We start from the raw sequence: 15510 nt of genomic DNA, 5'->3' as shown, positions 1-15510 counted from the left end.
GAGTTGATCACGTAATAGTCAGTTTTGTTTTCCTCCTGCTTTATCACAGAAAATATTTTTTTATTTATTGAAATAGTTTTACATAATTATTACATATTTTTTTAAATATATATAATATATAAAAACAATACACCCTGTTCAAAAGGTTTAGGCTGGTAATATTTTTAAAATGTTAATATCTTTATCCTTATCAAAAAATACAGTAAGAATTGCGATATTGTGAAATATGATTACAATTTAAAATATTGGTTTTCTATTTTATAAAATGTCATTTATTCCTGTCAAAGCTGAATTTTCAGCATCATTACTCCAGTCTTCAGTGTCACATGATCTTCAGAAATCATTCTAATATGCTGATTTGCTTCTGAAGAAACTTTTCTTGTTTTTATCAATGTTAAAAATAGCTAAAATATTATTGACCATTTTTTGCAGGATTCTTTGATGAATAGAAAATAAAAAAACAGCATTTATTTAAAATAGAAATCTTTGTAACAAATGTCTTTACCATCACTTTTCGTTAGTTTAATGTATCCTAATTTCTTTTTCAAAAAAATTACCCCAAACTTTTGCATGCTTATTAAAATTCCTTGTCTGAATAAAATCAGAGACTTTGACGCATTGGAATTTTTTTCCCCTTTAAATCTGGAAAAATTATTTTTAAAGTTAAATTATGAAATAAAAAGACAGTGACACTTTAATTCTCTGAATCCAAATGTGCATAAATTTGTGACATTGATCATGTATCTCTTTGTACAGCCAGCCAGATGTTCCGTCTTCAATTAAAGCACATATGCTCTTTTATTTATGATCATCAGGTTTGTATTAGACAAAAATGCAAAATAGAAGCATTTTCACAAAAGCTCTCAGATTTTGGAGCCCATTGTGCATGTGCTTATGATAACACTAAACTGTTTGTGTGCAAAATGATTTTGATGACTCTGCACAAAAAACGCTGCACTTAAGTTTCTTTGTGTAATATCAATATTCCAGACGTTTCATAAATCAATGGTCACACATTTCCTGTTAACAGAGGTGGCTTTTATTAGCTCAGCTTACAGGATCCAGGGAGCTCCACGGAGCCCTGTGTACTTAGTGTACTGTACATCACTTTGGATGAAAAGCCGATGACGAGTAACTATGTACAGATCAACTTGAGACAGTAGCATTTCAGTGTAATATTAAATTCTTATTACAATACCTGATTATTTATTATTACAGTCTTCAATCTTTAATGGCATAGTTAGGAGCTCAAACAAACGCTCATTAGTGCTTAGAAACAATTGCTACCTTTATTTGGTCCAGTAGACAACGATGAGCAACAGTTCCAACCATGAGGATAAAGGAAAGGCGAAAACAAGGGGTCAACTGTACTGTAAAGGCAGGCTTGGCATTGGGACGACAGGTCTGCTAAGAGTGAAGTCTCGAGTTTCAGTAGTGGTACAGAAGAAGCCGAACTGGCTTTGAGAGTCTGGTTATGGTGGTTAGTGGACTCTGACCTAAAGAATACAGCAATCCGAGTCGTCCTTCTTTTCCCGGCGCCTCTGTCCTCCGTGCTGAGATGCGGCCTGACCTCTCATCTGCAGGGATATGAAGAAAGAGTTCAGTAAGTCTTCTTTCTGAATTATGTCACTACACTACTGCAGAAACCTTTAACTGAGTGGGGAAAGTTTACAAAGGGCATCTGACAACAGCTTTAGGCTTTTTAAAGGAATAGTTTTTTTAAACTTTCTTATGTATCTTCTTGGAACCTGTGGAAGCTTTTTTTGGGAGCGATTTTGACTTTTTTCCCCCCCCAGAAAAAAAAGAGAGTTTACAATCTCACAATATAGAAATGTTTTTCAGAATTCTGAATTTACATTTTGCAATTTTGACACTTTTTTTAAGAAAAAGTTTACATCTCGCAATTTTGAATTTTTTTCAGAATTCTTACATCCGGCAATTCTGTTTTTTTTTTTGTTTGTTTCTGCTACGGAATTTAATTAAAAAGGGTGATATTTGTGAATGTTTAATCGCACAATTCTTTTTTTATTCTTTTCTTCTCAATTTCTTTTCTCAGAATTGTGAGGACAAAAGACAAAATTGTGAGAAGCTGGAAAAATTCTGTATTTCAACAGAATCGTGAAAGAAAAAGTCTGAATTGTTATAATTTTTTTTAAATCCCATTGCAGAAACAAGCTTCCCTACCACATCATCACAGACACAGTTCATAGAAAATTCTTCAAAATATCAGAAAGAATCATAACAGGTTTGTAACGACATGAGGGTGAGTAAATGATAACAGAATTTTCATTTTTGGGTGAACTACGCTACCTTTTTTTTTAAATAATTTTTTTTTTCAGCAAGAATGCATTAAAATTATCAAAAGCAACAGTAAAGACAATGTTACAAAAAATTCTATTTAATCTATTTCTATTTTTCTATTCATCTGGAAATAAATATTAAGTAGCACTCTTTTCAACACCGATAATGAGAAATGCTTCTTGAGAACTAATATTAGAATGATTTCTGAAGAATCACGACGCTGAATCCGTCACAGGAATAAATTACATTTTAAAATGTTAAAATAGAAAACATTTCTGTTAAATTTAACAATATCGCACAATATTACACAATATTTACTATTTTTTGACCAAATAAATGCAGTTAATCATGAGACTTAAAAAACATTTAAAAAATCATTGAACAGCAACGTCCTTTGAAACGAGTAAAACAAATGTGTGTAAATCATTCATGAATCTACTCCTTTGTAAATCGCTGCACTGTATTGAATACAACGGTTTCTAAATGATTTACTCAGGCATTCATTCTGCTAGGGTTTCATGAATAAAGCCAATTTAATCTCAAAGAATGCTTCCCTGAAGTTTCATGCACAAGCGTTTCCTCCGGAAGGGAAGACAGGAAGTACCTGTCCTGCTGAGGGCTGGGGCTGGTGCTGTTGTGTTTGTGGCTGCTGGTACTCCTCCTGCTGCAGCTTTCTGGCCAGCTCAAGATCACTCATGGGTCCAGGAGCTTCACCCTGCTGCTGCTGCAGGGACATTGCCACCAGATAGTCCTGGATAACACATCCAAACATTCACTGAATCCATCTTAAACCAATGTTGGTATACATTTCAACATGAAACAAGCTTTCTCAAAGCATTTAACTTAACATCAAATGACCTATTTCTGAGTGAAACTGCATAATCGTTGGGTAAGAATGTAGATTTGTTTTGCATTGGGATGTTAGGCTGTGATATTATTGGTTACTCTTACACCTATATGATAGGAAAAAGCAGGCAAAATCGTAATCACCTGGTCGATCTGCATTTGCTGCTGCTGTTGTTGTGCGGAGGGCTGGGTGGCTGCTGAGGGTTTCTGGGAAGGGTGACACAATCTGAATTCTGAGTCACAGAAATTCCCATCCCCCTCCACATTATGGAGACTCTCCCACACCACGCTCTCCTCCTGCAGGAAGCCCTGATCTGTGACCAGCAGGTAAAGGTGACCCTGCAAATTCACACATTGAACATACCGATCACTGGGTCAGCAAACCAAGTAACAGCGACAAAGCCATTTGAATTTCAAATGCATCTCAGTAAGCAATTCAATGAGGTTCAAGTACCATTATCATATTAACATACAACCTGAAATGTGCTGCTTTTATGCAACATGTGAAATGTGATGTTTGCACATAAGGCATTGTCTAATTAATTGCACTTTAACATTTTTTCAGTACAAAAATCTGAACAACATATTAGTATTTTAACATATTAGACTCAAAGTTTTTTTTTATAGAGGGGATTTTGGATATATTTTTTCTATAAATCAGAAACAGCCAGAAAAAACTAATTTTCACTGTTTTTTGAGGAATAAAATGTTAAAATCAGGTCAATTATACATTGATAAACCTCTCTGTAAAAACCTTAGGAATAGAGACAGGAATTAAACTGTCATTTTGGTGTAAGTGCAACAGAAGTGGAGATTTGTGGCTCAGTGCAGGAGAGAAAAAGCCTTTTCAGAAATCTTTAAAGAGATGCAAATAGATAAAGTGCAATAAAGTGGTGTATTTTGGAAGTTTTCTTTGTATATAGTCAGAAACATCCCTTTATGAAAAGCCAAACTGCATAAAAAAAAGCGTTTTTGCCTGTAGTATCTTGTCTTAACTTACAACTTTATAGGTTTATAATAGCAAAATCTCTGCATTAAAGTGCATCTTTCTGCTCAAAATGTGAGCAAAATGAATTTACCCAAGCTCGATGTGTAACTTGGGCTCAAAAAACACATTTTTGCTATAAAAATCTGCCCCAAAATCTATTGTTTATTTTTTTTGGTGGTGGTGGTGGGTTTAAAGCGGCTTGACGTCGCTGGGGTTGCTGTAATCAGCTTAGCTGCTATGGAGAGTGTTGGTGTGGGAAGGCTGCTAAACACCTTGTGCTTTATCATAGTGCTGAAGTGGTTGTTCCTGAAAAATACAGACAGTTCTCCCTCCTTGGCTGTCGTGTTGAGCTCACACAGGCCGTGATACGACAGCTGGGTTGCTGTGGACTCCAAAAATTGCTCTGCTATCAAACCTGTCAACAAACAGACATTAAGATTTACCATCAGCCATTAATACAATGCTGAGGAGTCCACACACCTGTGATATAGAATATCTGAGCCATTCGTGTATAAGAAATAACATTAACTGTACCTTCACTGACTTGACTGCTATCTGTCGAGTGCTTGAAATCTATGATCTTCTCCACCAGTTGGTTGTAGCTGAGTTTGCCCACTGCAGACACCACCTCAGGACTCTGAAGAAGAATGGAGCACTTGTATTGTTGTTTGGATACACAGAATTCACACGTTATATCATTTTTATGCTGACGTACCTGTGGGTCGACAAGCCAGCCGTGGTAAAGCAGAATGTCAAGCAGATCAAAGACGATGCACTCAGGAGTGTACTCAAAATCCGACACACCTGTAAAACGCACATTAACGTCGAGGCCTGTGGACAACTTTGGCAGCACAGCCATCGCGTCACTCATGTTCTGTGAAGGGAATGAGAAATGCAATTAAAAACAATCTTCTGAGACAAAAATATACACAAATGCATACAGGCTAATTTATGACGGTTATGTTATTGGCCTCAGCATCTGCTATATTGAGATATTTGGATTAAGTGGAAGATAGTATGAGTAATATTTACCACAAAACATGCTGACTGCTCATAGCTAAGCTATTCAGTTGAAATCACAAAATTGCATGAAAAAAAATGATTAATTACAGTTCAAACGTTTAGGGTCAGCATCCTTCAGAAATTATTCTAATTTGCTGATTTGGTGCTCAAGAAACATTTCTTATTATTATTAATGTTAAAAAGTCTGAAATTGAATTTTTTTTGTAGCGATATAAATGCCTTTGCTGTCACTTTTGACAAATTAATGGCAACCTTGCTGAATAAACATATTAATAAAAATTTTTTAAAAACCTTGATTATTTTTGTTTGCAATTCTCAAGACAAGCCAATAGCAGACTGTATAAATAATAAATGATAATCTGAAATATTCTAAAAGAAATCATGTATACATTTTTCATTTATTATTTTCATCTATATTATAAAAAATATGAACTGAAAGATTAAACTAAATATGAGAACATTAGCATTATCTTGCATAAGCTTCGAATCGAATCCATTTGATTTTCAGTCGTGAGCAAAAAGGAACAGCAAAGGCACATGAACAAAAGGAGGCTTTAATTTGTGCATCTATAAGCACAAACACATGTTGTAATTGTTGGAATTGCTAATGAAGGGATCACAAGCCTTCATTCACAGATTGAAGACCTCATTCACAATATCTGATTGTATATGTCTTTTGGTTCTGAGGTTTCCAGCGCAGCCCAGCTGCTTAACATGTTAATTATATTCACTAGACATGTGCAGAGCTGTTACAATGGTTCTCCCATACTACGATTTACCTGCTGGAAATTGAGCTCCATGCCTTCTGCTTTCTCCCGCGGTTTGATGGACAGCACACATTCACCTAGAACGAGAAAAAGTTGGGCTTAAGCATTTCAAAAACACTTCAGCTTTCTGCCAAAGGTTGTGTGATTTGAGAAGTGTCACCTTTTCATGTCAAACATATTTGTATTGTTTGTGAAAGCACTTCTTGTTTATCTCCCCATCACTCAGCAACATAACACGTTTATCTTTCTAGCTATGACCTAATAAGAGGTGATATACAGTGGCTCCAAAAAATATTTGGACACTTAAGCCACACTTAAAATATCATTGTATTAGAGAAATGTAAGTACGTAAATATAAATACTATGATAGTGACACCAGTTGGTTAATAGGAATTTAAAAAAATGGATAAGAAAAGTTAAGAGTTTTTTTTTTTTACAGTTTGAATTTTGTTATTTAATGCAATGCAATGACATTCATGTTTGTGACTTCAATGTGCAAACGTTACCAAATACATTTTAGGGACACTGTAAAAGAAAACCTACACCCATAGCTGATCAAGAGTGGTAGTTAAAGGAATAGTTCACCCAAACATGAACATTTGCTGAAAATTTACTTAGGCCATTCAAGATATAGGTGAGTTTGTTTCTTCATGAGATGTAACAGATACATTACATCACTTGCTCACCAATGGATCCTTTCCAGTGGATGGGTGCCGTCAGAATGAGAGTCCAAACAGGTGATAAAAACATCACAATAATCCACACAACTCCAGTTAAGCAAAAAGCTGCATGTTTGTAATAAACAAATCCATCATTAAAGTGCCCCTATTATGGGTAATGAAAGGTTCATATTTTGGTTTTGGGAGTCCCCAACAACAGGTTGACATGAATGCAAGGTCAAAAAACACTGTCATTGTCTTATAATATGAATTTATTTTTACCTTACTTGCTCAATGACTCCCAAACTATTCGCTCAATTATTTATTTTTCCAAACCCCTCCTTTGCGTGACGCTAATCTGCGGTGATTGGTCGGATTGGTCTCATTTTCATTTCATCATAATGCCCGATAAAGCGCAGTGCTGCTTTGTGTACAGCGTTATTACCGGGAAACCGCTATTTTTACCGCTCCAAAAGCAGCACCTAGTGGCAAAGAATGAATTTGCATTTTAATTCAACCAATTCGAAAAGACCGACAAGTGGGCGGGCAATATGCTAATGTTTCATGTTGACGTCGGTCAACATGAAACGGCTTGGGATTCGTTTTAAAAATACTCTTTCAATGATTCAGAGTCTATTCTTTCTTTTGAGAGACAATAACTTTATACACGGTGCACTTTCAGATTTAAAACTTTGCAGGATGTTTTCAATCACTTAGAGCTGTGTTACACACTGCATGAAAGGTCATTTTCAAAAATCCATAATAGGGGCACTGTAAGACTTTTTCACTGGAGGAAGCATTATTATGGATTATGGATTTGTATTTTTGGCCAGAAGCAACGGTTTAAAGTTAAATCACCTTAATGATTGATTTATTTCTTACAAATGCAGAGTTTGTTCGCTTCACAAGACAGTAATTGATCAACTTTTACTGATCAACGATTACTTGTGGATTATTGTGATGTTTTTATCAGCTGTTTGGACTCATTCTGACGGCACCCATTCACTGCAGAGGATCTATTGGTGAGCAAGTGATGTAATACTAAACTTCTCCAACAAATGTTTTAGATGGCCAAAGGGTGAGTACATTTTCAGCAAATTTTCATTTTTGGGTTAACTATTACTTTAAACATCTGGACTAGTAAGGATTCAAACCCATCGAGGGGTCAGAAAGTATTACCATTGTGTCCTTGAGCGAGGCACTTAACCTAAAAGCGTCTTCTAAATGACTACTTACACAAAGAGCAGAGACTTAATGGTACATATTGCGTGATTGGGGTGCCATTAATGGTACTGAAACACAAATGTTTTCACACAGTAACCACACCCCCTCCTTCTCAAGTCACATCAGCCATCTGTTTCCAACCATAAAGTTTACTGTGGTGCATCACTAGAGCTCCTTAACTTATTACAGTCCATTACCACGATGGATGTGCTGTGTGCACTTTGTGTTTTAATGTAATTTGATTGGTAAAAAAAGAAACTGCATGTCCAGTGCTCTAAAACATCCTACCAAGGTGAGCCATCAGCTCTTCAGTGGTGACCACTTCTGTCTGAGCCGGCAACTTCACCTGAAGAATAGACAGACTTCATACAGTTCATATTTTACATACATAATGATCTGAAGTACATGAACATGAAATTCACAAACAAATACTTCTGCTATTAGTCACGGCACACCCTCGTCTACATCTTTTCTTCTATTTCACAACACTTTTTTTTCCGATAAAGTCGAATTTCGAAAAAAAAAATCGATAATTTTGACCCATACAATATATTTTTGGCAATTGCTACAAATATACCCATGCGACTCAAGACTGGTTTTGTGGTCAAGGGTCACATATTATATTAATCACTGATTTTAGTCGATGCAACACAGATGGACTACATTTTTTTTTATCATTTTGGTCCAGTTATTGTTCACCAGGTGAAAATCATGTCAGATGACTTGCAAAATTCAAAGTAACTTTCACATCAGTAAAACAAACAGTGTTCGAACAGTATAAGTGATGCTTGCCTTATCAAACACCACACATAATGTACTTGCTTTGCTCCATGTATTTGTACTCAACAGCTCGACTATGACGAGCAGGTAATGCTAAATGGCTTACCTTCCACCGCAACAACAGGATGTTCATGATGGCAATCAGGGGGCAGGGTCCGTTCTCGCTCTGTGTGATAATGGCTGTCTTCTTCTCTTTCCAGGTAATCCACTTGACAAAATAATATGCCGGCATGCTAGGCTCTGATGCCCTCGCAGCCCCCGCACAGGCCCCTCCGCTCTCCTGAGAGGGGACTTGGTTGCCATCCTGAGCAGATTTGGACGAAATCAAAGCTCCATCAGGAGGAATCCCATTAGTCTCCTCGGAGAACTCCAGGCTGGCCATGGAGAAAGTGGGCGTCACCTCTGATTGGCTGGGCGTGTAAGATTGGCTATTGAGGATCTCAGATTCATCGGTTTTGTCTTGGCTTTTACTGGTCACGGACTGAGCTGCATTAGCATCATCTTCAAGAGACGCTGTGGTTGTAGGAGGTTCTTTGCATGTTGTGAGGCCATCTTTCATAAGGTGAGAAATGCTCCCGGAGAATTGCTCAGTATCGGTGTCACCCTCTTTTTGGCTGATTTCCTTGTCGTGTGGTCTAGCAGCATCAAAGTCCTCATTTTTGGTTGTTTTTAACTGCTGTCCCTCGGAAACGCCTATAATCTCACCATCAATGGTGTCTGGGCAAGAATCTGCCATGACCTGACAGGTGAGATTGTGTGCTTATAATTAACAGAGCCAATTAAAGTTGGGTTGAAAGCAAATATGATTTTTAAAATCTTAAATTGCTGATCAAATAAAATTGTTTTATTTTTATTTTTTTTTTGCTTTTCCCCAAATTTTTTTTTTTGCTTACTTCATTAAAATCTTAAATTGCTGATCAAATAAAATTGTTTTATTTTTATTTATTTTTTTGCTTTTCCCCAAATTTTTTTGTTTGCTTACTTCGTATTACTGGGTTTTAGTTTTTTGTTTTTTTTACTTAGTCCTTTCTTGCTTTCATGCCACATCCATCACTAGTATGCAAAGGAAGAAACTGTTAAAGTGGCGCACCTCTGCCTAGTCATGTTGTTTTTGAATTGCCTAATTCTGGGAACAGCTGAGTCACAGGGAGGCTTTCTGTGGACGCACACAAAGCATGTCAGCATTTACAAACTCTACATGTACAAACCAGAATGCATTACTGTGCAACACTTAAGTAGACATAAAAATATGAGCCTTAGAGTTACAATAGTTTGTTTGACAAAACATAATATTTCCATAGCCTATGTTTAAAGACCCTTAGGGTTAGTTTTCACCTGATCACTGAAGGGTGACACTCTGGAGGTTAAGAAAGTTTTCTGATCTCATATTGTGAATTTCACAAACTCTGAAACAAACAGAAAGAAATTTAGACAAGATTCACTTAGTAAAAGTGCAAACGAGCAATTGTTCCCAATTTATACAATTAACACTGCAGATGAGGTTGTTAATAAGTTAAATGTCAACACAAGGATTGTGTCCTTTAAAAAACAGTAAGGTATTTATTTGCCGGTTTATTTGCAAAAGATAACTTCTCTTCTACTCAGTACAGTATGTGAGTTCATAAACATACTAGTGTGTATTTACAATCTTGATAAGAGTATAGCCGTTCACCCTGCATTAAGGGCAGCAGAAACTTACCATAGCGACCTTTCTGCAGTCTTTAAAACGTTCTTCTTCGCCCCTAAAACATACACTGTAAAACACAGTAATCCAGTGGAGGTGTCTGGCTGAAATCTACAGGTTTTGCTGTCTCTCCAGCGCACGTCACACTCTTTCCGTAATCTTGTTTTTGCCTGTGTCTCACTTCCGGTGCCTGTGTCTCACTTCCGGTGCCTGTGTTTGTAAACAGTGACGTCACGTCGGAAGCTTATATATACTCTTTATTACTCAGCGGTATTTTCTCTATTTAGCAAAGTGTTTTGTTAATCATACTGGCAAAATTGCTGCTGTAAAATGTTTTGATATTTCAAGACGTATGGGATATGAATTATTACCAGGTATCTAGTGGCATCTCGTGGTTGGAGGATGGACGTGCAGGTTCGAGCTGCACTGAAGATGGCAACTCTAGAATAGAATAGAATAGAATATCTGTCATCAGTTAGTTACCCTAATTTTTCCAACCAATATGACTTTCTTTCTATAGTAGAATACAAAAAAAAAATGATAAGAAAAGTGACAGCTTTATTTACATTCACTGTATGGGCAAAATGATGCAATGAATGAGGAATGGTGACTAAGGCTGTCAGTCCCAAACATTCTGCCAAACATGTCCTTTTGTGTTCCACAAAAATAATGACAGAAGAGAATTATCTTTCTTTCTTTCTTTTAACTTTACCTGTTAAACAGGACTGACTACGTTTTCTGTAACTGGGAATGAGCTAAAATCTAGTGTAAATCATTTATTTTCATCTCATGTGTTTGAATGAGTCCTTTTCATGCAAGTCAGTCATTTCATGTACCAACTTATTATTATTATTATTATCATACCTATAATACAGTATTGAATATTCTATATTTCACAACAGGGATAATATTGAATAACAATGTGTTATCTTTTTGCACACTACTTATCTAAAAGCTTCTTTATATTCCTGTAAATATCTAACGTGATTTTAATATTAATCTACTGAACCATTTACAGTCTGTGCATCTCTGGGGCCGGTTGCATAAACGGTTTAGACTAGTCTTAAAAAGTTAGTCAACTAATTGTTTTTCTTCAAGACTGGTCATAGCTTTTTAAATTCAGTTATGAAAAGGTAGATTGGTCTTATTTGTATTGGAAAAGTAAGACTGATTACTCTTTGGCAACTGCTAGTTGGTCAAACAAATTTTTAAGACACAGTCTTAAGATGGTGGCTAAGTTTATGCAACTGTCTTTGATTTGTGTTATGTACTTAGAAATCTCCCCAGCCGCAATAGTCCTGGGGCCGGTTGTATAAACCACTCAGACTAGTCTTAAAAAGTTAGTCATCTAATTAATTTTTTTAACTTCTTCAAGTCAGTTATAAAAAGGTAGAATGGTCTAATTTGAATCCAACAAGTAAGTCTGATTACCTCTTGACTAGCTACTAGTTGGTCAAACTAGTTCTTAAGACACAGTCTTAACATAGTGGCTGTTTATGCAACTGGCCCCTGGTATTCACTAAATTAAAATAAATATTCACACACTAAAGCTGAGCATTTTATTCTATTGAAATTATCAATATATTTCGATTTTGCGTGCAGGAAATTCAGTCAGTGGAGAGAAGGGTCAATCGACCTGATGGACGCTGAACTCAGCCAATCAACAAACAGCACTGACATTTCACACACACAATAGACGACTCCACTTGCAAAACAGAAGAAGGGGTCATTAACAGATGCAAATGAGTACCAGAGATTGTAAAGACACCACAAAACTACTAACAAACACCCATTAATGCAGTTACTAAATTTCACTATTTTATTAGAACAATCGATTAGCCACGCCCACTTGACGCTAATTATGTACCTGTCACTGGTCCCCCTCAATCGCCTGCAGAAGGTGGGCGGGGCGAATGCAAATCTTCCACTAGTGATGTTGGGTGCGGTTGCTTCATGCTGAGCAGCCGGCGAGAAGATTGAGACTAAACGGGGTGCATCTTCTGTTCTTCTTCAAATCCGAATTACTACAAACCAGCTTGTAATTCACAGAGAGCCGATCTGATCACATACTAGGGGTATGTTCTTTCAATTGTTAATTTTGCTGAGCAATATTTCTGTTTTAATCCTGTTAATTTAAAGCATTTCAAATGATTTTGGTGTTCCATCACATAGGCATGATGTCCAGACTAATTAATTAATATGACCTCATTTGTCAGTTAAAAATACGGTCATTTGAACGGCTTTTACTAGTAAATGTTTTTGCTTGAGGCCTATTTAAGGTTAGTTGCTCACTGAACTGAAGCATCTCTGAAATGCTTTGTCATGAGATGCGCCATCACTATTTTTGGGGCTGCGAGAGCCTGTCTTTTAATAGATGTGCATGTGAGATGCTGCAAAAAAAAAACATGCAGGCTATTCCTGATGGTCCTTTAAGGACCTCATCCACCGATTTTCTGTGAAATTTGGGCGTACACCGCCGCTGCATTGTGTGGCCAGAGCTAAATCACCCCACGACGCGACATGAACGTGCAGCTCAATTAATTAGAGCGGCTTCGTGATAATCATTGGCTTTTTAAAGGTTTCGTATGTTTTTAAATTGCAGCTTCCAAATGATATATCTTCTTTGTAATGAAAAGATAATGCTACTTTGTTCTTATTCCTGTAAGGTCTTAAATCTTGCATCTAATTATAATATATTAATATGATTAGATGGCAGAAGTGTGGACACCATCATATCGCTTATTCTTGAACATACTTATTTTATTGTGAATCATTTTTTATTATTACTACTTTAATAATAGGCATAATGATAAGTTATTTTTATAGCCTAGTAGTACAACATATACACAATATATATAAATCTTGCACCTGTAAGATCTTAAATCTTGCATCTAATTATAATATTAATATAATTAGGTGCTTAATATGCAGACACTATCATATAGCTAGATAATTCTTGAATATGACATCTAAGATTTTTGTTGCCACAACATTTTTATTTTTCCTTATTTTATAATCATACTGATAACAAGTTTTTATATATGGTTTTACAATATATTTCTCCTTTGACATGCATATGAAAGTTATTTGCACATGTAATTTGCTTTCATTTTATTGTAAGGTCTTAAATCTTGCACTTGTAAGATCTTAAATCTTCCATCTAGTTATGATATATTAATATAATTAGATGCCTAAAGTGCAGACACAATCACACAGACGATTCTTGAACATGATATTTTAGTTTGTTGTTGCCACTGTTTTATTATTTCTTATTTTATAATTATCATAATGATCATTTCTGCTTTGACATGCATATTAAAGTTGTTTTTACATTTAAATTGCTTACAGTTAATTAGCATAAATTAAAATGATTTTAATCATCAATTAAAAAATAATAATTATAGTACAGTATAATATTAGTTTATTATAATTAATAATAATTGTGCTTATTATTTTATGTTAGATTTTAGCCTTTGGCCTGTAAATGAAAGTTGTTTAACAGATGTAAATTGCTCAAGTTTCCCTGAAAATAGCAGGTAACTGAAAATAGCTCATGGGGAAGTCAGGAGCTCCCTGAGGGGAAAAAGTAAACGGGTTTTTAAATTGCAAGCAATGCAATGTATTCTTTGAAACAACAAGCAAGTTAGTCTTTATTATGTAATTTATTAATCCAAATGAATATTTGCTTGGCAGCAGTGCAGTGTTGATCTTTTAATCTCTTTTTAATGCGCAGATCGAAATGTTAGACACAAGCAGCACCCAGTTTGACTCCTTCCTGTTTTGGAGGCAGCCCATCCCATCACTGGACCTGTCAGAGCTGGAAGACCTTGACATTTCTACACCCAAGTCCAAGGAGGCAAAGTCGACCAAGAGCTCCCAAAAACCCCTGGGACAGGAGGAGGAAGATGATTTGGAGCTGTTGAAGTACTCCGCCTTCAACTACTGGAAAGAGCCCGTTGCTAGTATTGATACCTTGGATTTCAGCCTGCTGTTATAAGACACTGCAATGCAATTCTCAGTTCCTGCCCAAATCTGTGTTTAATTCCACTGTGCTTGCACCGATTCTCTACTCCAATCTGATGTTGATGAATACAAGAGTCATGTATCATGCCTTTCTTGTTAAACCGTGTCAGTAAACTGTGATAACTGGCTTCTTGTTTGATTAAACTAGTAAGGCATTACTGAAAATGGATGTATTAGTTACACTATTTAGTATCTCACTGCCCTGTAGACTATATATGTGACTGATCAATTGGCCATGAAATAAGTTTAAGATATCTAGATCATAATCTGCCAAATTCACTTCAAGGCAAGGAGATTTAGAACAAATGAGAAATCTAAAACTATAATATTATTGTCTGCCAAATGATTTGTAATATTAATGCATACAGTAATTTATTAGTTTAAACTGGAATCTCACTTAAAAGGGTTTTTGTATTGAACAGCTGTCCATGTTAAAATACACAACTAATGCTTTTCACTGTTTTTCCCCATTATGTTTGATGACAAATGTCAGATGCCAATTAAAATGAGCTTGCTGCTAAATTAATAAAATGCATCTGTATTCATGTTTCATTTATCATTTTATAGCTAAATAGATCATATTATTTTACATTGACCACTGAGAGAAATTGACAGATTTTACAGCATTACACAAACATATTCAAAAACAACATTTTTTTTTTCAATGCAACAGGTGTAAAAAAAAAAAAAAATGTTTTAGTTCCAACTTTTCAAATTAAAATTTAAGTAGATTTTGGGCAAGATAATTTTTTCTTTTTCTTTTTAGTTTTTCCTGTGGTTTCTAGTGTTGATAAGCACAGCTGTTTTGGAGCACAGCTGGGTAGCAGTGTAGGAAAGCAGAAAACTGCAGATAGAGTTTGCAGTATTAAATATTAGATCAAGCAAAGTTATTAATTTATATCACAGTTAAGATAAAGACTAAATAATTTAAATGCATCAATAGTCAGAAACCAATAAAAAAATGATTGCCAGAAAATGGAGTCCTACATCTCAACTTAATATTTTGGCAATATCATATGTATATATAATAAATAGAAAATCAAATAAACATAAAACCTGTATATACAGTTACAATGTATTTATAAATAAATATATCTATAAAAATGGTAGGCCTATCTATACAGTTGAATAGGCTCTGCCTCAAAACCAAGTGAGCTGACTACCTAGTCAGCATTTTTGAGCATCATAGGCTTGTGCAGGATTTATGGTGTTAAA

The 15510-nt window shown here is 35.6% G+C and overlaps 2 protein-coding genes across 3 annotated transcripts; one reads left to right on the top strand and one right to left on the bottom strand.

Annotated features, from left to right (window-relative positions):
• Positions 1-1066: 1066 nt before the first annotated feature.
• LOC107693308 (protein FAM63A-like) lies at positions 1067-10456 on the bottom strand. The gene is made up of 12 exons (XM_016492629.1): positions 10288-10456; positions 9924-9994; positions 9679-9744; positions 8695-9327; positions 8097-8154; positions 5938-6002; positions 4851-5009; positions 4670-4772; positions 4408-4550; positions 3292-3486; positions 2906-3052; positions 1067-1577 (listed from the first exon to the last, which is right to left on the bottom strand). The coding sequence occupies exons 4-12, from the start codon at positions 9322-9324 to the stop codon at positions 1497-1499; spliced, it is 1581 nt and encodes a 526-aa protein (XP_016348115.1). The 5' UTR covers positions 9325-9327; positions 9679-9744; positions 9924-9994; positions 10288-10456; the 3' UTR covers positions 1067-1496.
• A 1703-nt stretch (positions 10457-12159) lies between these two features.
• LOC107693276 (protein AF1q-like) lies at positions 12160-14833 on the top strand. Of its 2 annotated transcripts, none has more exons than XM_016492582.1 (2): positions 12160-12347; positions 14006-14832. In XM_016492582.1, the coding sequence occupies exon 2, from the start codon at positions 14012-14014 to the stop codon at positions 14267-14269; it is 258 nt and encodes an 85-aa protein (XP_016348068.1). In that variant the 5' UTR covers positions 12160-12347; positions 14006-14011; the 3' UTR covers positions 14270-14832. The 2 variants fall into 2 exon arrangements, with proteins under 2 accessions (XP_016348068.1, XP_016348069.1); XM_016492583.1 differs by lacking the exon at positions 12160-12347 and adding an exon at positions 12773-12850 and having other exon boundaries at positions 14006-14833.
• Positions 14834-15510: the final 677 nt, after the last annotated feature.

The sequence above is a fragment of the Sinocyclocheilus anshuiensis genome, unplaced genomic scaffold (assembly GCF_001515605.1).
Source record: "Sinocyclocheilus anshuiensis isolate Anshui unplaced genomic scaffold, SAMN03320099.WGS_v1.1 scaffold566, whole genome shotgun sequence".
Taxonomy (NCBI): domain Eukaryota; kingdom Metazoa; phylum Chordata; class Actinopteri; order Cypriniformes; family Cyprinidae; genus Sinocyclocheilus; species Sinocyclocheilus anshuiensis.
The sequence above is the reverse complement of the archived record's forward strand: the minus strand, read 5'-3'. Positions and strand labels throughout refer to the sequence as shown.